The sequence below is a fragment of the Arachis ipaensis genome, chromosome B9 (assembly GCF_059453495.1).
Source record: "Arachis ipaensis isolate K30076 ecotype BB chromosome B9, ASM5945349v1, whole genome shotgun sequence".
NCBI classification, from domain to species: domain Eukaryota; kingdom Viridiplantae; phylum Streptophyta; class Magnoliopsida; order Fabales; family Fabaceae; genus Arachis; species Arachis ipaensis.
Window position 1 is genome coordinate 145,028,953 of NC_142444.1, and position 25,144 is coordinate 145,054,096.

General features: G+C 33.9%; 2 protein-coding genes and 2 pseudogenes across 2 annotated transcripts; all 4 read left to right on the plus strand.

Moving 5' to 3' along the window:
• The first annotated feature begins 423 nt into the window (after window positions 1-423).
• On the plus strand, window positions 424-9,953 carry LOC148546664 (uncharacterized). The gene is made up of 6 exons (XM_088499295.1): window positions 424-495; window positions 558-1,019; window positions 1,085-1,798; window positions 2,153-2,332; window positions 2,621-2,767; window positions 9,723-9,953. Exons 1-6 carry the CDS (start codon window positions 424-426, stop codon window positions 9,951-9,953), a joined length of 1,806 nt encoding a protein of 601 aa, XP_088355421.1.
• Window positions 9,954-16,610: 6,657 nt separating this feature from the next.
• On the plus strand, window positions 16,611-16,789 carry LOC148546665 (uncharacterized; annotated as a pseudogene).
• Window positions 16,790-18,994: 2,205 nt separating this feature from the next.
• LOC107616450 (uncharacterized) lies at window positions 18,995-21,356 on the plus strand (annotated as a pseudogene).
• A 2,259-nt stretch (window positions 21,357-23,615) lies between these two features.
• On the plus strand, window positions 23,616-25,144 carry LOC107618889 (uncharacterized). Its single transcript, XM_088497787.1, has 2 exons — window positions 23,616-24,233; window positions 24,771-25,144. The coding sequence occupies exon 1, from the start codon at window positions 23,648-23,650 to the stop codon at window positions 24,212-24,214; it is 567 nt and encodes a 188-aa protein (XP_088353913.1). The 5' UTR covers window positions 23,616-23,647; the 3' UTR covers window positions 24,215-24,233; window positions 24,771-25,144.

A 25,144-nucleotide genomic window follows, 5' to 3' on the forward strand; every position in this document is an offset into this window, starting at 1 on the left:
CCCGAAGCCATCCTTGGTTGACCCGCGCGAGACCCGGCCCGACCCGCGGTTGACCCGCGTCCACCTCATTGCCAGCGTGTCTCCCTTGCTCCTCTCTGGTGCCGCCACGTGTCATCGCTTCTCTAACGTGGCGCTGACGTGGTGGACAAGCGGGACCCTCCCTAAAGTTTTTTGGTGAGCTCTTTCCGATTCTGCGCCCTGTTTTCTCGTTTTCTTCCCCGAATTTGCAGTTTTCTTCTTCCTTTTGCTATTTCTTCTATTACTATGGAAAATCGGATGTCTTTCAGCCTATCCCTGTTATTCTTAATGGCTCTAACTATGCACATTGGGTTGAAGCTATGTGAGGATTTCTTAAAGGGCAAAAATTATGGCGATATGTGACTGGTGATATTGCCTGTCCTGTTAAGCCAACTGTATCCAAAGATGGTGACTCCAAATCCAAGGAGGATGCTGAGAAGGAGAAGGAGTATGCAGAGAAATTGGAAGATTGGGATAGTAAAAATTATTAGATTATCACTTGGTTCCGCAACACTTCTACTCCTGGCATTCATTTACAGTTTGGGCGTTTTGAAACTGCTAAAGAGGTATGGGATCATTTGGCGAAACGTTACACTATCTCTGATCTCTCTCATCAGTACCAACTGCTTAAGGAACTTCATAGCCTTAAGCAAGAACGTGGCCAAGCAGTTTTTGATTTTCTTGCTCAGATGGAGATTATTTGGGATCAGTTGACCTCTTGTGAGCCTGTTCTTAAAGATCCCACTGATGCTAAGGCATATGAGGATTATCGGAACCGGACACGTCTCATCCAATTTCTGATGGCACTTACTGATGACCATGAGCCGGTCAGGGCTTCTCTTCTTCATCAGAATCCCTTGCCTAGTCTTAAAGATGCTCTTCCTCATCTTAAGTCTGAAGAAACGCGCTTGGGATTGCTTCGTTCTAAAAGTGAAACTGTCTTTGCTGCCACCGACAGAAAGGACAAAATCTGTCGCAACTATAAGCGGCTATTGAATGTCGTAAGTGCAAACAAAAAGGCCACATTGGCTCCAACTGCCCGAAACTGTTCTGCCATTATTGTAAGCTCTCGGGTCACTTGATTGCTACCTGTTTTACTCGACCACCACGCTCAGATCAGAACAAGTATCAACCTCGTCCCAACAACTCTCCGCATGTGCCTGCCTCTACTACTGCTGCTGCTACTGAGTCCACCTCTTCCACATCTCTCAACACACCTTCTGTCTTTCCATCAGATATTGAAACCCTTCTTAGGCAACTTCTCTCCTTTCCTGGTAATACCCCCGCTATTCTTTCCACCCCTCCAAGTAATTCTAAATGGTATTTTGATTTTGGTTGTTTCAATCATATGTCTCCTTTGCGTCATCTTTTTTCGTCGTTGTCTCCCACTACAAATGCACCTTCTGTTAACACTGCTAATGGTTCCCTCTTGCATGCAACACATCACGGGGTTATTTCACAGTCCAATATTCATCTTTCTGATGCTTATTTTATTCCAAAATTGAATTTTAATCTTATCTTTGTTGGTCAGCTTGTTGAACTTGATTTTGATGTCATTTTTTCAAATTCTGGTTGTTGTGTGCAGGATCGTCGGACGGGAAAGATCATCGGGACTGGATGTAAGGTCGGACGCTTATTTGAGCTCAAGAACCTTCATGTTCCCTCTACAAATCTCTGTGCTGCTTCCTCTCCATCTACTCTTCACTTGTGGCATCGCCGTCTTGCCCATAGCTCCTTAGGCAAATTACGTCCTCTTATATCTACGGGTGTTTTAGGTCAAGTTCAAAATGAGTCTTTAGATTGCATTTCTTGTCGCACTGCAAAACAACCTGCTTTATCCTTTAATAATAATTCCTCTATTGCATGCTCTCCTTTTGATCTTATTCATTCTGATGTTTGGGGCCCCGCTGCCACCGCTTCTATGGGAGGGGCTCGATATTTTGTCGTCTTTATTGATGATTATTCACGTTTTACTTGGGTCTATTTGACGACTAATCGTTGTGAGTTGCCTCAGATTTATATTAACTTTGCCACTATGGTTCGAACTCAGTTTTCAAAGGTCATTAAAATTTTCAGACGTGATAATGCTATGGAATATCGTGACTCCAAACTTTTAAATTTTCTTGGTGAACAGGGTACTTTGTCTGAGTTTTCTTCTCCTGCTACCTCTCAACAAAATGGCAGAGCTGAGCGTAAACACCGTCATATTCTTGACTCTGTCCGTGCGATGCTTATTTCCTCTTCCTGTCCTGAGCGTGCTTGGGGTGAAGCTGTCCTCATTGTTGTTCATGCTATCAATAGACTCCCTTATTCTGTTCTTGGTAACACTACTCCCTTTGAGCGTCTTTATCGTACTTCTCCCGATTACAGTTCTCTCTGTGTTTTTGGTTGTGTCTGTTTTGTCCTTTTTCAGCCTCATGAACATAATAAGCTTGAACCTCGTGCTCGCATGTGTTTTTTTCTTGGTTATGCTTCTAAACATAAGGGTTATCGTTGTTGGGATCCTATCTCTCACCGTATTCGTATATCTCGTCATGTTGTCTTCTGGGAGCATCACATGTTCTTTAGTTTTTCCTCTTTTGAGTCCATTCCTTCTACTCAGTCACCGTTTTTTACTAACCCAAATGTTGATCTCTTTCCTAGTGATGATACTACAGGGTCTACCCCAAGTCCACCCCTCGAGGCTCCTGATCCTCCGCCTTCTCCATCTCCCGATGATTCCAGTCCGGACGGCGATCCCGCTCCTAGCGTCATGCCTCCTCCTCCCACTCGTTCTTCTAGGATAAGGAATCCACCTCCTCATCTTCTTGATTATCATTGCTTTTCTACTATTCTTCATCAACATGAACCTAAGTCATTCAGAGAAGCCTCCACAAATCCAAATTGGCAACAAGCAATGCAGGAAGAAATACAGGCACTTGAAAAAGCACACACTTGGAATTTGGTTGATCCTCCTTCTGATCAGGAAGTTGTGGGTAGTAGATGAGTATACAAGATCAAGACTCACTCTGATGGCTCTATTGACTGTTATAAGGCACGCTTGGTTGCTCAAGGTTGTACGCAAGAGTATGGTATGGATTATGAAGAGACTTTTGCTCCTGTTGCTTGCCTTACGTCTGTTAGAGCTCTCCTTGCCATTGCTGTGGTTAAAAGATGGTCTCTCAGTCAGATGGATGTGAAGAATGCATTTCTTAATGGGAATTTGAAAAAGAAAGTCTATATGAAACCACCTCCAGGATATCCTTATCCTTCCAATAAGGTTTGTATCCTTCGTAAGGCACTTTATGGACTTAAGCAAACTCCTCGTGAATGGTTTGACAAGTTCAGCACTACCATATGCAGTCTTGGTTTTATTTCTAGTCCTCATGAGAATGCGCTTTTCATTTGTAAAAGCGAACGTGGAGTTGTTCTTCTACTTTTGTATGTTGATGACATGATCATTACTGGAGATGATGTTGATGGTATCTCTGATCTCAAGGCCTCACTTCACCGTACCTTTGAGATGAAGGATCTTGGTTCTTTCAGCTATTTTCTTGGTCTCGAGGTCATCTCCACAGATGATGGCATTTATCTCTCTCAGGCTAAGTATGCTTCAGATCTTCTTGCTCGCGCTGGGATTACAGATAGTCGCACTGAGTCTACTCCTCTTGAGCCTAATGTTCGATTTACCCCTATGGATGGCACTGTTTTGGATAATCCGACACTTTATCGCCAGTTAGTTGGAGGTCTCGTCTACTTGACTGTCACCCGACCAGACATTGCCTATCCAGTTCATGTCCTCAGCCAGTTCTTGTGAGCTCCTCGTACTACTCACTATGCGGCAGTTCTTTGCATTCTTCGGTACGTCAAAGGCACTCTATTTCATGGCCTTTATTTTTCTGCCCATTCCTCTTTGACCCTTCAGGCATACTCTGATGCTGATTGGGCTGGTGATCCCACTGATCGTCGTTCTACTACTGGTTACTGTTTGTTTCTTGGCAACGCTCTCATCTCTTGGTGTGCTAAGAAGCAAACATTCACTGCTCGCTCAAGCACAGAAGCTGAGTACCGTGCTCTCGCTGATACCACTGCTGAGGTTATCTCGGTTCGTTGGCTTCTCGAAGATCTGGGTGCTCCTCAATCGTCCCCTACTGATGTTTTTTGTGATAACCGCAGTGCTATTCAGATTGCCCATAATGATGTGTTTCATGAACGCACCAAACACATTGAGATTAATTGTCACTTTGTTCGGCAACGTATCCTTATTAATACTGTTCGTCTCATTGCTGTTGGGACACTGGATCAGACTCCTGATATCTTCACGAAAGCTCATCACCCGACTCGCTTTCGGATTTAGTTATCCAAACTCAAGTTGGTATCCTTAGCTCCCACTTGAGTTTGAGGGGGGATGTTAGAGAATCATTAGAATCACTTTAGATCAATTAGCATCATCTATATTTATATAGCATATCTGTACATTAATTGTAGGATTCTATGTCTTTATTACTTTGATTCATTTAGCACCTATAAATACCCCTTGTATATTGTACCTTTCAACACAACTCAATAATACACTTTTCAGATTACTCTCTCAGTCTCTTGTTTCTAACAAGTCAATTTATAATCTAGTCATAACTTTATGCCCACATCTTACTTATCATTTTTGTTTTTCATCATAAAATATAGCAAAAGAAGACAATAACAAAAGACGTAATTTAACCAAGTTGAATTTGTCTAGTAGTTAGTTTATTAGACCGCTTAAACAAATATCGTGAATTCGAATCCTGCTTTATCTATGCAACAATCAATTGGCCAGTGATAAACTCTTAAATGAAGTTTTAATCCGTGAGTTAGAAAATATCGTAGGAGAAAAAAAAAAGAATTTATGTAGCGTTTGTTTTTGGAGACAGGGACAATGAATGTTTAAAACGTGTTTGGAGGCAGAGAGATATACACGGAACACATTGTCTCCAGGACACTATTTTATATTTTTGTGTCAACTCTTTTACGAAGGACAATGATAGACACGAAATTTAAAAAGGTGGACACGGACTATTTTATCAAATTTTTTTCCCTTTCTATTCATAGATATTTTTTATTATTCTACTATTATCTCTTCTTATTTTTCCTAATTTTAGCTTATTCTCTGCATGGTGGTTTTTCTTTCTCTGCATTCTTTTTTTCATATACTCTCTTTTTTGGTAGAATGAATAATTAATTTATTCCTTTTATCGTTTATTCTCTTCTCTATGGCATGCTGTATTAATAGAGACTTAATTCACTTTTCTACTTTATGTTACTTTATTTATTCTTAATTTTATTACTTTAATACCATTTTTATCTTATTGGTTTATAGACTAATTCTTCTTGTAATTTTCTGTACTCTTATATACTCTTATTTTTTATTAAATTAATTTGTACATGATGTAAAAAATTTAAAATCACATGACTATTTTAATCATTTCGCATAATATTTTAATTTTATCTATATCTATCTAAACATAATACAAAAAATTATATTAATATCTTATTTATCATATCCAAATACAATATACAAAAAAATAATTTTAATGTCTTTATTTTATTATCTTAATATCATGTCCTATCTGTCTCAAAAACAAACGCACCCTTAGTTCTTTTTAGAAATTCAATAAAAACTATGACTAGATGTTTGTACAAGTAACCGATCTATTCGTGCTAGTTTTTATTTTTATTTTTTTTCTCTGGTTTTAGATGTAAAAGACAAATAGTAAATGTGTAGCCTTACAATTATTATGATTTTATACTCTAGCTACACCCTTGTTGCAGACACAAGGATTATGATTGGGCAAATGCACATGCTAAACCAAGTAAACCATACCCAATATATATAAAATTAATTGATTGACCCAATAATTATTTACTCAATATAGTTAATTGTTATCTCTAGCAATGTATGTTTGAATAAGACTTGTGTCTGCACGGCACCGGATCGAATATATGAACAAAGAATCGTCGAAGCGAGAATCACTGAGGTCTTTCTAAATTAAAGTAAGCCAATCGTGATTTTTAAAGATTTCTGGAATACACATTTTTTCAATCTAGTTTTGGTAGATCTAATTCATCTATAATTTACTGATACTCGAGATTTCAATACAAGTTGGTGTATATTTAGAGTAGCCAATTTCAGGAATATAATATAATTTACCATTGAAAATTTCATCTTGTATTGTCGGCAGTGTGTACGAACGATATTCCTGCTACCTAATAACAACTTGAACTTTGACTTTTGTTTAATTTATTTTTAAAATAAATTAAAAGCACATTATAACATAAAACAAGCTCAAAAAAATCTAATCTATTACAAAATTAAGTATTTAAAAAATTTAAAATATAAATAAAAACACATGAATAACTATACTTAATATATTTTTTGAGTTTTTTATTTTTATTTTTACTTGAATTTTATATAAATATTTTTTTTATTTGTCTTATAATGACATTATTACAAGAATTAAATTCTAAATCTTTTAGTTATTATAAAAAAATTGAATATTACATTATAAAATTATTTATCTAAAAAACTTAATTTAATAAATAGAGACATATATATAAATAGTTATTCTTATTACTGTTAATTTATACAACTAGAACTCATCAAACAACCAACAATATTTATGAAAAAAGTTAAAAACACCCTCATCTGATAATAAGTCGAGGTTTGGGATTTTTTTTTAACATTTTTTCCCCAAGGGTTATTAGTTATTCACTTATTTGATGAGTTCTATATTTGTACAAATATCATTCTGGAAAAAAAAAATTATCTAGAACAATGCAAAAGAATTGTTCACAATATTCAATATGATACGCGGCTTTTGCTGAATTTGGAATGTAAACACAGTTCTCTTCCTATTCCTGTGATCAAACGGACTAATCAACTAAATCAAGGTTCATGCATATTGCAAATAATTATATGAGGAATGGTAGGAGGCTAGCAACTTTTGTGATTTGTAGCCATCAAATAGCCATCAATGATGATTTTAATGGTGTGAGATTAGTGTGAAATTTCATCCAATGACTCACTTTTCTTTGCTGGTTACATGCTGGTCAGAATTTAATAAAATTATTGGTCCCTAGACTTTTCCTAATTATATATATGCGCCTTTATTTTTCATTTCCTTCCTAAGGATCGAAGACGAAAATGGTGTCATATACAACTTAGCAATTAATTAATTTTATGCATATGTTATTTTAAGTTCAAATTTTATATTCAACTCCATCTCTTTTTTTGTTTTTTAAAGAATACCTCTAAATTAAAAAAAAATAATTTTCAACTTTATAGTTATCTTTGCTTAAAAGACATTTTTTTTTGAAAAACAAAAATTGAGGGAAAGAGTGAATCATAGATTAGTCATCACCTACTCCAGTATATTATAAGCAAAATATTGACTGTGCCACGTGAAAGATTTCTCTACATGCACAAGCGTCTGTTATAATATATTATATATTAACGTAAAATATATTTTTTATTTTTATAATTTGTTAAAAATTTTAAAAATATTTTTAAATTTTATTTTATTTATTTTGTACTAAAAATTGTTTATTTATATTAAATATATCCTTAGTGACAACTTTTTAAAAGATTTTAAAATCAATTTAGTAATAATTTTATAAGAATAATTTTTAATAAAAATAAATAAAATATAATGATCATATATTATTATTGAATTATAAAATTTTTGAGACAAATTAAAAAGAAATTAAGATAAAGTTAAAATAAAATAAAATTTAACATATTTTTAAAAGTTTTTAATCAATTTCAAAGACAAAAAAAAAATATACTTTAGTCGGTATATTATAAACTTAAACTACTCTCAAAATATAAACTAAAATGTGATTATATTACAATTCAACACTGACGACACATCCTTTGAGCTGGCTCCGAAAGCTCAACCCTCCTTTAATTAATTAATTAATTATTTTAAGAGATGCTTTCTCACTTTAGATTATAAATTAATTAAATTGTTTATATATATTTTTTATTAGCTTAGATTTTTAGCTTAAATTATATACAGCATAGGGAATGTGCCGAGGCCTTAGGGAGATATTTTAGGAAAGAAGGTGAGATTTGAATGTGAAATATTTCGAATCTACATTTAGACATATAAGACATCGCTATAGATCGAATTATAGACTTTTTTGTGATGATTGCGTTTAAATCGTGACGGTGAATTATAAAAAACTAGACTTAAATTAATTAATTATTTATGTACGGCTATATATATATATTGAATTATAAGAAATTTTTTAAATATATTAATACACTGATGTTTTAGTAAATTTTAATTGTTAATCTTAATTATATATCATATATATATTTTTTATAATTAAAATTAACTGTTAAAAAATATTAAAACATTAATATATTAATATACTTAAATTTTTTTAAAATTATAAAATTATATTTATCATTAATTAATTATTTACGTACGGCTATATATATGCGCTTTCCAGTGTGGTTTCATTATGACTTCTGGACCATCTCTATTGTTGACAATTTTAGACTAACTAAACAAACACTATTTGATATATAGAATTAATAAACTCATTATAATAATGTTATACTAATTAATCATTGATAAAAAAAGAAATTTTCATATCCTTTAATTTTTTTTATATATACTATGAAACGAAAAGCATTATTCTTAATGTTAGATAAAAGGATAAAAATTCTTGTTTCATAATATTATTTATTAGACATATATAGGAACTGTTTACATAAATATCTTTTATATATGTCTAATATTATTGATCGAAAAAAAACCCATATAGATCATAAAAAAGAAAAAAAAATCGTAATGATAGAAATTTTTTTTTTAAAGATAGAAGAATTTATTTAATATTCAATTAAATAAAATTATGATAAATGTCTAAGTCAGAGGACAGATAGAAAATAAAAGGTTGGATTTTCTCAAAAAATTATCTAGTATAAATAAATTTGTTAAAAATAAAAGAAAAGTGTAAAGTTGCTTAATAAAAAAGAGACAAAAAACTATTAAAAAAAAAATCAGAGTTGCTAGCTTGAAATTTTTTTATGCAGATTTATGGTGGACATTGTTACAACTTTTGGCAGTAACCGTATCTGCTCAAATACAAATTGTTTCCTGACTTTTTAAACACTCTAGCTGACACTAGCCACGAACTTCATCACCATTCTTCTCCTTTGTTGCTGTTGGCTCGCCCCACCCATCGAGACCCACCAAGCCGAGAAACTACCGAACTGAAGATTGAAAGGAAGGTGCCGAATTGGTGTTCTTGTTCATACCTCTCTTGCTTCCGTGCATCTGGTCAGACAGTGCACAATAAATTCATCTTCTTCATTGCAACGGGAGCACCGAGAGGGGGTGTTGGGGAACTGGCGATTGAGTGTTTCCATAACTAGGAGCTATTCATGTAAAGTTTTCCAAATGAAGATTTGCACCTTATGAGGGAGTCTCAGTTTTCACAATTTCTTCCATATCCCTAGTTGTTGCAGATCAATAAGGCGTTGATGAGGAGATGGGACATGATAAAACTGGTAAGCGATTTGGTATCCTGAAGCTACGTTGTAAGACTTTGATTTATTGAGGACCCATTGAATTTTGTCTTCCTCCTCTATTTGGATTGATTGGATTCTGAGACTTATTTCAAGTGAAAAAAACTTCTTCAATCAGCGCTTGGTTCCATTCTTTGTTTTGGGTTTGCAGGTCTTAAACCCAGAAAAGCCTGTTAATCTACAGATTATGAGCTTGTACTTGGTCGACATAAAAGGGGTAAGGGGGAGGAAGCCAGAGCTTGCTGAGGATGCTGATTATTGTTCCAGGCCTACCTGCCAGTTCAGTCCTTTCTCTACTACATTTCTACCTTCCAAGACACTCCTCCAGTCCTATGAAGGTACATTTTCAACCTCTGCTCTCATTATGTTTCTAAACCAATAGTATTTTTCTTTTAGTGTTCTGGCTAGCATTGAATTAGGTTGTGACACTAGTCTCTAGAATTATTTTCCTAAGAGAGCTAAGTTCTGTGCTTTAAGATTTTTGATTCCCAGCCCTCTTTCGGCATTTGGTCTAGTCATAGTAGCCCAGCTTACCCATGCCATGCGCCTCTCATTACCATGTTGTTCCCACCAATATTGATTTAGAAAAGTATGAATTTTTGTGAGGAAACTATATGGTAGTTTGAAGCATGAGAGAGCGTAAATAGGAATAGCCTCACCGATATCCCGGATGAGAATCTGCCTGCCTCCTGCAGACGAAGGGTTGTGCTGCCAACCTTGTACCCTCCTCCGGACCTTCTCCTTGATCTCACTAAACATAGCTCGCATAGACTTTTTAACAACCGATGGTAGGCCAAGATACTTGTCTTGTGCCCCAATGTGAGATATATTCATAGCTTTAGCTAACTGCAATCTGAGCCAATGAGTAGTGTTACCACTGAAGAAAATAGAGGATTTGTTGAGATTGACCTTCTGTCCACTAAATCCTTCATAAGTATCTAGCATTTTCATTATTCGGTGACTATTGTCGATAGAAGCTTTACAAAATAGAATATAATCATCAGCAAACAATAGATGGTTTAGTAACAGACTCCCTCGATTAACTTGAATCCCCTGGTTAGCACCATTTTTCTATGCATATATACGGTGATAGAGGGTCTTCCTGACGGATACCTCTACTTGGTCTAAAAAAATCAAACGGTTGGTCTTCCACAACCACAGAGTAAGAAACAGTAGTAACCAGTTCATGAATCCAGTCAATCCATTGAGAGCCAAAACCTAATTTCTCAAGCATAAACCACAAAAAGGCCATTCTACTCTATCATAAGTCTTACTCATATCTAATTTGATAGCCATTTCTATTTCTATATCTGTCTTCTTATTTTTCAAATAATGCATACTTTCATGAACTAACAGACTATTATCAGAGATTAGACGACCCTTAAGAATAGTACTTTGGTTAGACTAATTAGTTTATTCATGCATCCCTGAAGCCTATGAACTATGAATTTAGAGATTATTTTATATGTAACCAAAGATAAAATAATAGGTTTAACCTGAGTCATATTACCTACATCAGGAATTTTAGGGATCAAGCATATATACATGTGATTAAGACCCTTTAATATCTTTTCTCCCTACAATATGCCAGTAGAATTGGAAGAATTTTGTAGTAAAACCATCATCTCCTAGTGCACTTTGTGGGTGAATGCTAAAGATAACCCTTTTCACCTCCTCCATGGTTATCGGCCTATGAAGCCTCCGGTTCGTGAAAGCTGACACCTTTGGCCCAAAGTCTGTAAAAAATGGAGAGGAGTCTGCTTGATTATTGGAAGTGAAAATGTTTCTAAAGTATTATTCAGCCACCGAGGCTATTTCCTCAGTGGTAGTAGCTGTAGCACCATTGTTCCAATCTATGTATTTTGTTTCTTCACATTCTATTCTTGTATTTTCGTGAAAGAAACTGGTATTTCACTCCCCAACCTTTAACCACTGGATTCTAGCATTTTCACGCCAATATATCTCCTCATTCAGCACAGCGGTTTCTAGCCTTTCTTCCAGTTTTATCATCTTTAAACCTCCAGTGACTCCTGCTGCCTTTAAGTCATCAATAGCCTTAGTCAGCCTTTCAAGTTACCTTTTTGAGTTCTGACCACCTTCTTGCTGCTAATTAACTAACTAATGTCTGCAAAATTTCAGCTTCTGAGCTAGTTGGTACATGGTCGAACCCTTAAACTGAGTCATCCAAACCTGCTCCACTATTCTTCTCACCTCCTTATCCCCACATCACCGCTCCTAGAATTTGAAATGACTCTTAGATCTCTCTATCACCAGGTAGGAGTTCAATATATTGGGGTATGATCTGATCCAGTTTCAGAAAGTCTAAGGACTATAGAATCTGGCAATTGCTGAAACCATAAATCATTCACCAAGAACCTATCTGTCTTTCAAGAATTTGCTCGTCTCCCAGCCTTCAATTCGACCATGTAAATAGTCTCCTAATCATCCCTAGATCAGTTAAAAAGTTGTCTCTAATGAAGCAATTAAATGCGGCAATTGAGGAAGCGGACTTTACTTTACCTCCTACTTTTTCACTATGATTAGCAATAGTATTGAAATCTCCAAATACCATTATTTTCAATTAGAAGGCTGACAATGTAACTGTGACTTCTTCATACCGTTGAACCCGAATCTGATCATTATAACTCAAGTAAACTCAATTAAGCCCCATCACTCATTAAAAGCCAGCTCTTTAATTGCAGCAGGAATAAAGAAATCCTTAGCATGAATGACGTTGACCTTAACACTATCCCTCCACACTAGAGCCAAACCAGCAAACATACCATTTGGATCAACCATACAACAATTATTTAAACTACAACATCTCATTTTTGCTTCCACTTGTCGAGATTGGTTCTTAGTCTCACATAAAAACACAACCTCGGAGAAATGGGATGACATCATCTTTTTTAAGTTATGGATTGTCAGGGATCTCTCCAAACTCCGACAATTCCATGTGAGGACTTTCATGGCGCCTGGGGTGCCAATTTGTGGCTGGCACCCTCCACCAAATCATTTTCGACTTAATCTTCCATCAAACAGACTCTCTTTTAGTTTTCAACATTTTCTTTTTCATTATTTCTTCGCTTTGTTCCACTAATCTCTATAACTGCTCCTATATATTCCTCCTCTCACCAATTTTTTCATACTTGGATTCCGTTTGCTGTATATGTGATTGGAATGAATTTCTTGCAGCGAATTACACTTTATTGGTGAAGAGACATCTATAATTGTCTGTGTAAAATTTGTTTCTGAATCTTCCTGTCTTCTATCCTTCATACCTCTATACACTCCTGTAGACTGATCAAAACTTTTCTGACTCTCCTTATTCTAATGATAGAGAAAATTATATAGATAGATAGAATTATTTTTATATAAAAAGTTAAAATTCAATTGATTTAAAATTAACATATATATATATTTTTATTTTAAAATTACATACATCATTTTTAAAAATAAAATTTAAATAAGAAATGAATTTACAATTAAATATTATAAATAGGATAAATATTTTAAATGTTAAAAAATGTAAATCAGACAAATATTATGAAGCAGATTGATGAAGTATTAAAAATAAAAATTATTGGAGATATATTGATTAAAAAATTGTTAATTGCACACAAGTAGAGAAAAGAAAGATTAGGGATCATGGAGGCGACAACGTGCCCAAGTTGATGTATTGTTCCGGGTTTTCAGTCAACATTCAAATGGTTGTTAGTATTATTTTTTGGGTCAAAATGTTTTGTACGCAAAACATGATCAAGGCATAAAACAAAATAAAATAATGATGTATAATCACTTATTATAATAGATCTAGACATAGGTACAATTACTTAATAATGTGTTAGATGTAGTTTATCTAACAATTTAATTGTTTGGAATAAATAGTTTTATAATATAAAATTAGAATTTTTTATTACCAAAGGTAATAACACATTTTTTAATTTTTAGTATTTAATTTTAATAAAAATTTTGATATATATCATATAAATGTGAGTGTAAATATTATATTGATAATATATTAATCTTTTATTTAAATTATACATTACAAAAAAAAAGGTCAGTTGGCACACTTTTTTCTTGCAACGTTTTAAAAGCGTGGCTAAAAGTGGTCAATAGCCACGATTTTATGAGGGTGGTGACTGATTAGTGATTTGACCATACTTTTTTTTGCCACGCTTCATAGAGAAAAACAAACACGCTTTGATGAGGGCGGCGATGCTTAGTGATTAAGCCACACTTTATTTTGCCACGCTTCAAAAGCGTGACCATAGAGAGAAACAGGCACGCTTTTGAAGCGTGGCTAGTTTGTCTTCCTACGATTACATTTTTAAAGCATGTCCATAGCCTCTAATTATTTAGGCACCCTAAAAAAGGGGTAGTGATAGAGTTCCTACAAAAAAAATTAATTTTCCACTAATTTCTTTCCAAGCATTTTAATTTTTCCAAACCATAAACACTAATTTAATTTCCCACGAGAAGTGAGAACACTTTCACTCACGCCCTCAAACACACAGCCCTCTCTCCCAGCCCTTCGTCATCATCACCGAGAACCTTCATCACTGAGAACCCTGGCACCCAACCTCTCTCCTAGCCCTCTGTCGCACCCTCTCTTGCAACCTTCTATCGCACCCTCTCTCAACCCTCTGTCACAACCCTCCTCGGATTTGCACTCTATCGCAAGCCTCCTCCTCGGATTCGTACTCTATCGGCGTTGTCTCCGTCGGCGCACCCTGCATCGGCGCGCCCTCCTTCGGCGGTAACTCTCTCTCGCAAAGGTGCTAGCTGAGAATAGCATCCATGACCCCTTGATTCTCGAAGCTTTCGACCGAATCGGCAGCAGGATTTGGAAGGAAACATTTAGTGGCGTCTCCGTGGAGCTCAACGCTCAATGGATTGTCGGCGTTGGCGGAAAAGTGTCCAATCCTGGTTTAGGATTTGTTTTCTAAACTTTTTGATTTTCTATTTTTATTTATTTTTCTAAACTTCTAATTATTTTATTTTTTATAATTTTGCTAAACTTTAAAATATTTAATTTCTTTTATGATTTTTAATTATTTGTTCTGATTCTTTTTCTGAGAATTTGTTTTTGCTTTGATCATTTTCATGATTTTTTGTTATGATTATTTATTGTTGGTTCTGATTATTTGTTTTGATTTTTTCTGATTTTGCTAAATGGAAGCCTTATCATCGATGGGATCTGCATTAGAAAACTATTAAGTCACTAACTACTGGTATATGAATTGTACTGATTTCTTATATTGGAGTATATGAAATTTATTTCAACTTGGATAATGAGATTTATTCATTGGTATTATTTTAATCTTAGTATATGAATTGTACCTTAATATGATAGACTTGCATTTGTTCGAATAGTAGAGATACTTGATACAAGGTTCGAGTGATATGATCATTTGTTATTTTGTTTAGTTATGATGTAAATTGCTTATTGGAATGGTTTCTGATTTTTGTCTTTAATTTTTTGGTAAAGAAATATTAAATGGGGGTTTCTTGAGTGTGTGAGAGTCTCTGATGCACCGCCATCTAGAACGGTCTTAGTGCATCAGTGTATCCGTATAAAGGTGTATTGAAAGTTCTATGCAACTATGTGAGTGCTCAATTCGTTTTTATTTTTGTATTTGATTGTTGTCTCATGGAAGTGAATAGTTAGATAAAAGAGTTTCAATTGTAGGCAGCTCCATCAAAGAAATTTCAACCTTCAAGACATGTAATAGGCTTATGTACTGCTGTTTGCATTGAATTTCTGGGTAGTCTTGTGACGGTTAATGATGATATATTGATGTCATGCTTATTCACGCAAAAAATTGTTAGAAAATTCATTTCTTTGTATCATAATTGATAACCTTGATCATCTTGAGAAATAAAAAAATATGATTCCAATGAGATTATTACAATTTGTGCTCTTGGAGCAGCTGCTCACTGGTAGTTCTGCTCCCTTGCATAGCTATCAAGGTATCATACTTTTTTTTAAATAGTATATCATCTTTGTGGAATGTTCAGTGTGATCAGTATTCATGTATTTTCTTTTTTTTGTGTAATTAACTTTGAAATATGTAAATGCATTGATCCAAAATTAAAGGTTCCTTTTATTCATGTATCTTGAATTAATCAATCATAGGATATATATGGATATAGGCTTGATTCTTTTAACCTAGGTCAATTTTTCAAGTGGAGACTTCTTTTCTGTCTTTTCTCTAGCCAGCAAGATTGACTCAAGTGTTATTTTTGTCGATGATGTTAGTATCACATGTATGTGTATTCCTTTTCTGTTATCTTTTTTTTTTTTGTAAACTTTCCTGGTTTAATCTTTTTTTGTTGTCAGGTTGAAAGAATGTTAGGAAGACGTGAAACTCCTGGCGAACATGAGATTATGCGTAAAATGAAGAATGAGTTCATGATGAATTGGGATGGTCTGCGAACAAAAGATAAAGAGCGTGTACTTGTTCTCACTGCTACAAATAGGCCCTTTGATTCCAAGAAGGTAAACATACTATTTTAATATCCTATTCTAAGTGCTAACTTCAGCCATTGGCTCAAATTTTCAATGGCTATGATTCATAGGGAACCTTGGATCATCAAGAACCAAAGTATAGTTTGTCCCATTGAAGAAAAGCTCTTGTTATTCTATATAAGATTGTATAGGTTGTGTACTAATTGGTAGTCTTTTCATCTTCAAACATGCAAATTTATGGTTTCCCCCTTTCTTTCATGCATTCTATTAAGTGAGTTACTAAGTTTGTGAATACTTGTATTGCCCTTGAAAATGGTTTCATCATTGCTATTGTACATATTTTCTATATGAGAAAGTCCTTTCAATTTTTAGAGGGTTAAATAGCAATCCTGGAAAGTTCATGGTTTATCGCTGGCATGCATTTATATTGATGTTGCTTATTGTCGGAAACCATGGGTTTCTTTATGTTTGGAAATGTCATTCCTATGCTAATATGTAATATATGTAATAAACTTGCTTAGTATGCAAGTTGGTATCAAATATGATTTGCTCTTTTACAGGTAGAATATGGCAATAAAACCAACAGTTACATTGAGGGCTATACTTGTTGGAGGGGTTGCAGCATTCGCTAAAATAGCTGGTGCAATGAAGGCTGCAGGTGGTGTAAAAATGACAGCAGCAGCGACCACAGCTGTGGCAGAATCAAAACAAGAACAAAAGATGCGCCTCAACAGTTTCCAAAATAATGTATCTTTATTTGTTTTTGGATTTCTTTATATAGATTAGTTGAATCTTTTCCGAGTTTTATGGGAACAAAGAGAGCCATTTGCAGATTGTGATATTGACAGATAATGAATATAATAACCACTTCAAATGTTCTGTTAGACATGGAATCATGAAGTCTTAGATGAAGCTGTACACTCAACTGGATAGTGTGTTTTAGATGTTGTAAATTTTACTTTGCAAAGTGATGACTTTGCAGTGAATTTGTTTTCTTTTATTTTTATTTTTTTAAATTTTCTTTTGCCAGTTTATGTTTGTACTTTTATATAAAGTTTATTTTAATAACATGATTTAGTTTTTGTATAATGATTAGTTATTTAATGTTGATTTTGCTGGATTCCACAATGTTGAAAGTAGTATGGAGTGGCCTAGTGAAGGGTTTATATAGCTATTGGCACACTTTATAGGCGTAGCCATATCTTCTTATAGTCATCAACAGCCACGTTTACTAAGCATAGCCATATATCACCCTATTGGCACGCTTAAAAAGCGTAGCCGTATCTTTTTCTATCGGCACGCTTTTAAAGCGTACCCAAAACCAACCTTCTGATCTGGGCACGCTTCAAAAGTGTAGCTATATGTACACTTTTCAGTACACTTTTAAAGCGTAGCTATAGAGTTATACATACGGTCCCGTTTTTAAGTGTAGCAATAGATGAAAGTGTGGCAAAAAAGAAAGCATGCCGATAGATCGACAAAAGCGTGGCGATAGAGCAACCGGCACGCTTGCAGATATGATCATTTTAAAAGCGTGCCGATAGCTCAAAAAGCGTGGCAAAAAGCTATTAGCACGCTTTTTTTGCACATTTTGACACGCTTTAAAAGCATAACAAAAAGCTGATTTTCTTGTAGTAATAATAAACACTAATTCTTATTAAAAAATTTGGAAATCTTTTGTAGATGATTATATAACGGGATGGCAATTTCAATCCACGATGCGTATAATAATGATTAGGAATAAGTACTGTTTTGGTTCCTAAGATTTATGATCAAAATCATCCTTAACTTTTTTTCATTTAAAATAACCCTCAATGTTACATTTTGTATTAAAATCATCATTTTACCATTTTCTTCAAAAAAAAAAAAAAAAAACGTCATAGTTAAAAATCATCTTCCATCATTAGTTGAGACAAAAATTAAAGATAGAGAGAGAGAGAGAACTATTATCGGTCTACTCTTGAATTCCGCAAATGCTAGAGAAGACAATCCCATTGGAAAATGAAAAGAGGAAGTGGACTGCCACATTGATGGAGTAAACCCTAAATATAGGCAATAATGACGATGATTTTGACAACTACCGTGACATCTTCCTCTAATCTTAACGGTGACGGCCACAGCAGTGTCACTCTTCGTTTTTTCCTTCTCTCGCAACCTCCATCCCTTCCCCTTCTCCTTCGCACATGCTCTTTCTACCTTTCATTCTCTCGTCTTTCTCTCTCTCCACACATATATTCTCAAGTGGCTATTGTTGTTGATAAATTGTGAATGGTGAGATGAAAGAATTGAGAGTGATTTGGTAATTTTAGGAATTTGGATGGAAAGCAAGTTGAGTAATAAACTTCTAAAGATGGTGGAGAAGGCTGAATATATAGAAGAAGTTTAGGAAATAAAAGAAAGGAGTATTTTTGTCATTTAAAAATTTATTGTATTTAAAATGATGATTTTAATACTAAATATAATGTTGAAGATTATTTTAAACAAAAAAAAAAGATTAGGAATGATTTTAATTTTGACTCCAAATCTTAGGAACCAAAACAATACTTATATCTAGTAATTACACTGTAGTTTTTCATAATTAATTACTCAAACGGTTAAAATATGTTGCGACTCGTAAATAAACTTGGCTCGTTTGTAAAAACAAGCGAGTTGATAAAAATATAACTCAGTTATAAGCAGGTTATTTTGTCTATATTTGAATAATTCGTAAATTAAATGAATTTGAGTCGAGTGAATACGAATTGTTGGTTCGTTTAGTCTGTTTAGTCCTTTTTTCATTTTTTTTAATGTATATAAGCTCTCTTATTATGCTAATATTGATTTTTTTTACTTTATTTAGTTTAGTTTTAAAGTATGTAAATATATGATAAAATTTATTGACTTGTATAAATATTAACTTAAAAAACTAAACTTATCTAATATATTTTTTTACTTTAGTTTTTATATAGAAAATGGCAAACGAGTCAACCGATGACGAATGGGCTCAAACCTGCCCGACCCTGTTTGCTAGCTCTATTAATTATTAATTTTATTAATCAACTTGGGTTGGTCGAGTGGTCAGCTCACTCGTCTGCTTAAGCAAGTGTCGGGGGTTCAAATCCCGCCTTGTACATACAGCAACCCATTGGCCAGCAGCAGATCCTTAAATGGAGCTCAGATCCGTGACGAATTAGTCCTTGACCTGTCGACGGATTAGTTGGAACAAATTCCAAACAAGCCTAACAATTGTAACTTGGACATCGTTCTGGTTACTGATTTATTGATTTATTAATTCAACTGTGATTCGATCGAAATAATTGTTTTATAATAAAATAATAAATAAAATACTAAAACATAATTATAATCTAACAGAAGAATGAGAAGTATCATTAAAACTGAAATAATTAAAAGTGAAACTATTTTCTATAAGATACATTATTATTCCTAAGTACTTTTTAATTGATACTCTCATCTAAAACTGAAAAAAATATAAATAATAATAATAATAATTAGACAAAATTTAAAACAACCATCATTTATCAACAACAAAAATTAGTTAACAATTTAACAAAAACACAATCACCCAATAATCAAAAGGACAATAATAGAAAGAAGAATTATCACACTGTATTATATATTCTTCCTATATAAAAACAGCACTATAGAAAATTTCATCTAAGCTAAATGGCTTATCCAGAACAAAATGGAAAGTCTTCAAATCAGAGCAGAATTTGTACCACAAAGATTAATGCAATGAACAATTAAATAAAGGTTTAATTACTCAGCAGACCCCTATAATTTCACCGAATTTTCAATCAGGTTCTATACTTTTATTCTTTTAATTTCAATTGGGTCCCTATACATTAATTTTTTTAAAATTAGTCCCTACCGTGACAAATCCGTTTAAAATAACAGAATATTCTGTTAAAAAATTGAATATTCTCATAATTGAGTTATAATACCTAATTGAGATCTCCTCTATTTTTTTAAAATACCAATAATACCCTTTGCATTTTGTTCCCTAAAATTAGAGAACCCTAACCAACCCTTAGTTATTTTCGCCTTGCCCATTGCATCGCCTCGCCTGGCCTTGTCTCACCGCCCCTCGCCTGGCCTTGCCACACCGCGACTCGCAGTGCCTCGCCACACCACACCACACCTCGCCTCGAATCGCCACTGTTCGACTCCGTCTTGCTTTCTGGATTGGCTCTGCAATAACGTGTGGCTGCTAAGACAGAAGAAAAAAGATTGGAATTGCTATTTCTTTGATGGAGTGAGCATCATAAAAGACTAAGCAATTTTATAAGGTTATTTCTTATGTTCAGATATTTTATAACAAATCTTGAAATAACACTAACCATTGAAGATGTGAAGCTTCTCATGACAAATCTTTTTTGTTACTTCATGCCTTAATATCTGATATCATATCATGTTATGTGATGCTTTGCAGGTTATTTTTAGTTTTGGTCCAAGTGTCCATATTCACATTTTATTGAGACAAAGATAAGTTTCTATTCATGTGCTTTGTAGTTTTGAAGCAAATTGAGGACCAGATGTTTCCTGCTAATTGCAGGATTTTAGGTAGACATATGAATATTTCTTTGATCATTTTTGGCTTTTCTTTGATTGAATGTGGCATGCATTTTTCCAGGACTAAAGCAGAGTCTCTAATATACTATTTGCCTAAGAAGCCTTTGGAGGAAGACACTGAGTCAATTGAGAAACGCAAAGAAGAGGTTTTATCTTTTTAACTTGAGGAAACATGGTGTCAAACTTACACATCCCCCTTTTTTGTTAAGTCTTCATATTGTATATATTTGAATTTTGACAGTTATGAGCATCACAGTTTTGCATTAAGCCACCCAAATCTTAATTGAATCTCAAAATATATAATTAATATTTTATTCAGGTAATATCTTTCTTTTAAATTTGCAGGATTTCTTAGCACGGAAGAATGTTAGAAGAGAAGAAGTCTCTGAGTATCAGAAACAGATTGGGGAGTAGTATCTTGCCAATGTTTAGAAGAAGCTAGAGAGATGGCAGAATGCAAGGAACGCAAAGAAAACAAGCAATGATCAGAATTTGCAGGAGCCTATGGACAAAGAGCTGGACACACATAGGCTTGAGCATGGTCCCAAGAAAAGAAAGATCCCATGCCGAAGCGCCAATGACGATGACGATGATGTGGAAGATATAAATGTTGGACAGGATGACATGATGGACGACGAATTAGAGGATGATTCTGGGAGAAGGGTTGAGGAAGCAATTGAAACAGAAGCGGATAACAACAATGCAGATTCTGCAGCTGATGCCGATAATGTTGAAAAGCAGTGATGGCTGGCCAGGGCTGTCTACTTTTGAGAAATCTGAGATATTCGTGTTTAGTAGTAATTTTTTTCTTAGCTATGTATTAGAAAACTTGTTGCCTTTGTGTTTTCTGTATTAGAGTATGGATATATATGTAGGAGTTTTTCATTTTGAATTTTTGAATTTTTGCTGGTTATAATTTTGTTGAATTTTTGCTGGTTATGAATTTTGTTAAATGTTAATTGTTGTTGCTGTGATGATGTTGGTTTATGAGGGTTTTTTTCATTTTTTTATGTAGTGATGGAGAATTTGAATTTTACCATAGGTTTGTCCAAGAAAAAAATTGGAAAGAAGGAAAAATGTTGAAGAAGAGAAATATCAAAGAAATCAGAATCTGAAAACTATTATAGGGGAAAGATAGGGGTATATATATATAAGTAATTTCATAATAATTTATTAATGTTTTTTGACGTTTAACGTTAGTAGGGACTAAATTAAAAAAAATTAACGTATAAGGACCCAATTGAAAAGAAAAAAAAGTATAGAAACCTAATTGAAAATTCGGTAAAACTATAGGAACATGTAGAGTAATTAAACCTTAAATAAACAACATCAAAAGAACAATTGAAAGTTACATAGTAACAACACCAACACTTAAATCACAATAAGACAATAAAAAATTATACAGTAGCAGCAAATTTTTTTAAAGATTAACAAGGATTATCAAGATTTCAGGCTTTCATCACAATTTTTTTAGCTAAAATTAACACAAATTTCAAAAAAAAAAAATTAATAGTACAAACTCAAAATCAAATAACTTGATTCTCTATTAAGAAATAGAGTTAATTAACCAAGAACAAGCAAGAATGAGCAATAAATCAATATCAATTTATCATCGAGCAGTAAATTAATGACAGAATTAATCAACCAAGAACAAACAAGAACAAGGCAATAAGAATATTATAGGCGTACAACAATCCAATCATCTCAACATACAGTCAACATAGATACAATGATACAACAATATTAACAAGGAATTTGCTAAAGAAACAATGATTTTTGTGAACAACGTGAATAATGGGCTCAAAAATTGGCCAAATAAAGTAAAAACACACTACACTCTAAATTATCCACCTAAATCTTAATATTAGGATAACCATCATCAAGAATATCAGATCAAATCAATCAATTTAATAGAATCAGAGGATATTATAATCAATATTCAAGATCATCCACAATCCTAAACCACAATAATGACTAATGATAATAATAACTGAAGAAGAAAAATAAAAAATCACAGATTAACTAACCAATTAAAGTAAGGGAGTGAAGGAGGAGCTCCAGATAAGAGGCAGAGGTGAGAGAAAGGAGAAGGAGTGATTGAGTGTGAGTGAGTGAGAGAAATAAAGACGAGTAGCTAGGGTTCTTTGAACAAACGGCGCAGTTTAGGGCAAAAATTTAAAAATAAGCCAGGTTTCGATTCGATTTGACTAACTAGTTTTTGACTGATTCAATGATCCAATTACAATTTTTAAATTCAACGGTTATAACTTCTGACTGATCCGTCTTTCTCACGAATTTTTTATTCGACCAATATAATTAATCAGTTCGAACCGATTTTCAGAATCTTGATTCTTACCCTAAACTAACATATTATTTGCTTGAGATCTATTAATTTCTACGAGTCCTGATATTAGTAGAGACGAAAACATCAATAATATAGATTGATTAAATGTATTTTCTTGAGATTCTTTATGTATATATGCATCTTCTGTATTAATTATAATATTGTATTTTATTTATCTCCTTCAACACATATATTTCTATGTAGATCAGAGGAGATCCCCGGGGTGGGGGAGGTGACACTTGGTAAGGAAATTATATATGTTATTTGCTAGTTTGATAGGAGACAGAGAGACTAGAAAAATCGACTCAGCAGTCTCCTGTTCATGACGCACAATATATCCAGCAATTTCCGGACTGCAATGTTTAATTTTAATATTGGAATTAATAAAAACAATTATGAATCATATTATTGTCCTTTCTCTAGTGAATAAATAAAAATAAAAGGTGGTGTTTGCACGCATTTCTAGCTAGCTATCTATAGCTACTGAATTCTAAATCAATAATTAACCTTGGAAAACACTTACGGGTTGCATTGCATTATTGTTCTAGAAGTAAAAAACAATTAAAAGTGAAGTTATTATTACCAAGTTGATTATTAGTTATAGACTTATAGTGAAAATGGTAGAGAAAGAAGGCTATAAAATGAGGGAGGGTGTAGCATTGGAAGAGCATAACCCAAAAGGAAAAGAAAAATGGGGTCTCTTGTAGTGTCTTCTCTTACTCTTGCAATAGCCATAATCCTTTTCACTCTGCCATGTGAAATCTCAGCTAATAAATACTCATATCCCTCACCACCACCACCCAAACATGCACCTTACCACTACCCATCTCCACCACCACCACACTCACCACCGCCTCCTTACCATTACTCATCTCCACCACCACCAGTTCACAAACCCTACCCTCACCCCCACCCAGTTTACCACTCTCCTCCACCACCACCAGTTCACAAGCCCTACCCTCACCCTTACCCAGTGCACCACTCTCCACCACCACACAAGAAGCACTACAAGTACCCGTCTCCGCCGCCACCAGTGCACAAGTACCCTCACCACCACCCTCATCACCCGGTGTACAACTCTCCACCACCACCAGTCCACCACACCTACCCTCCTCACTACGTTCCCCACCCAGTTTACCACTCTCCTCCGCCACCACACAAGAAGCCTTATAAGTACCCGTCTCCTCCTCCTCCAGTTCATTCTCCACCTCCACCACACTACTACTACAAATCTCCCCCTCCACCTCACCACTACTAGATACAATGCTCATTAAATGGTAATAATAAAGTTTTTCATGCACCACCTAAATTTATTATAAAGTTTTTTATTTTTCATGATTAACGTTTAGTCAACCTGTCATCAATAACTATATATATTTTTTTCTTTTTCTCTTTTGACAAAAAGAAAGAAAATATACTTAATTAGTTGGTTTTCTTATATTGAGTACAAAATTTCTCGGTACATCAACGACTATATTATATTATCGTACGTAGTTACGATAACTATTTAATTTTTAGCAATTTTTGAAAGATATTATTAAATAATATTTTTATTATTTAATAATATTTTTAATTTCAAAAAATAAAAAATATCCTTAAAATATAAAAAAAATATAATTTTAATTTTAATAATATTTTTTAAATATCGTTAAAATTAAATAGTCAATATAATCGTTACCATCATTTTAAACACCATAAACTCTATATATATATATATAGAAAAATGTTATTTTAACAACCAAAGATAATACTATGACTACTATCATGATCGAACATGCACTCAGAAATCCACATCTTTGTATATTTGTTTGCAGGATCTAATAATATGCGGAAAGTGTGTGAAAGAAAGAAGGACGTGAAAGTAGGTGGCGGAGCACTTTTCCAATGCATAGAGAAGAATAAGAGAGAAACTATTACTTGCATTGTCTCATAATTTCGTTAAAGTGTTATTTGACTATTATATTTTGTTGAGAAGCGCGTTTTAAATTTTAATTTATTGTGATGTACTTGTTTGTATTAGACAGTTGTAAGGCACTGCACCCCTCAATGCACTTGCAGTAGTTGCCTTACATACTTCTGTTTCTAATAACTATTCCCTCTTTCGTGGCGGGAATAAGTTTCGTCACTTATATTGTATTCCATCTGTAAGGTTTTCGTATTTAAATAATCATAAAATTTTTTACAGTAA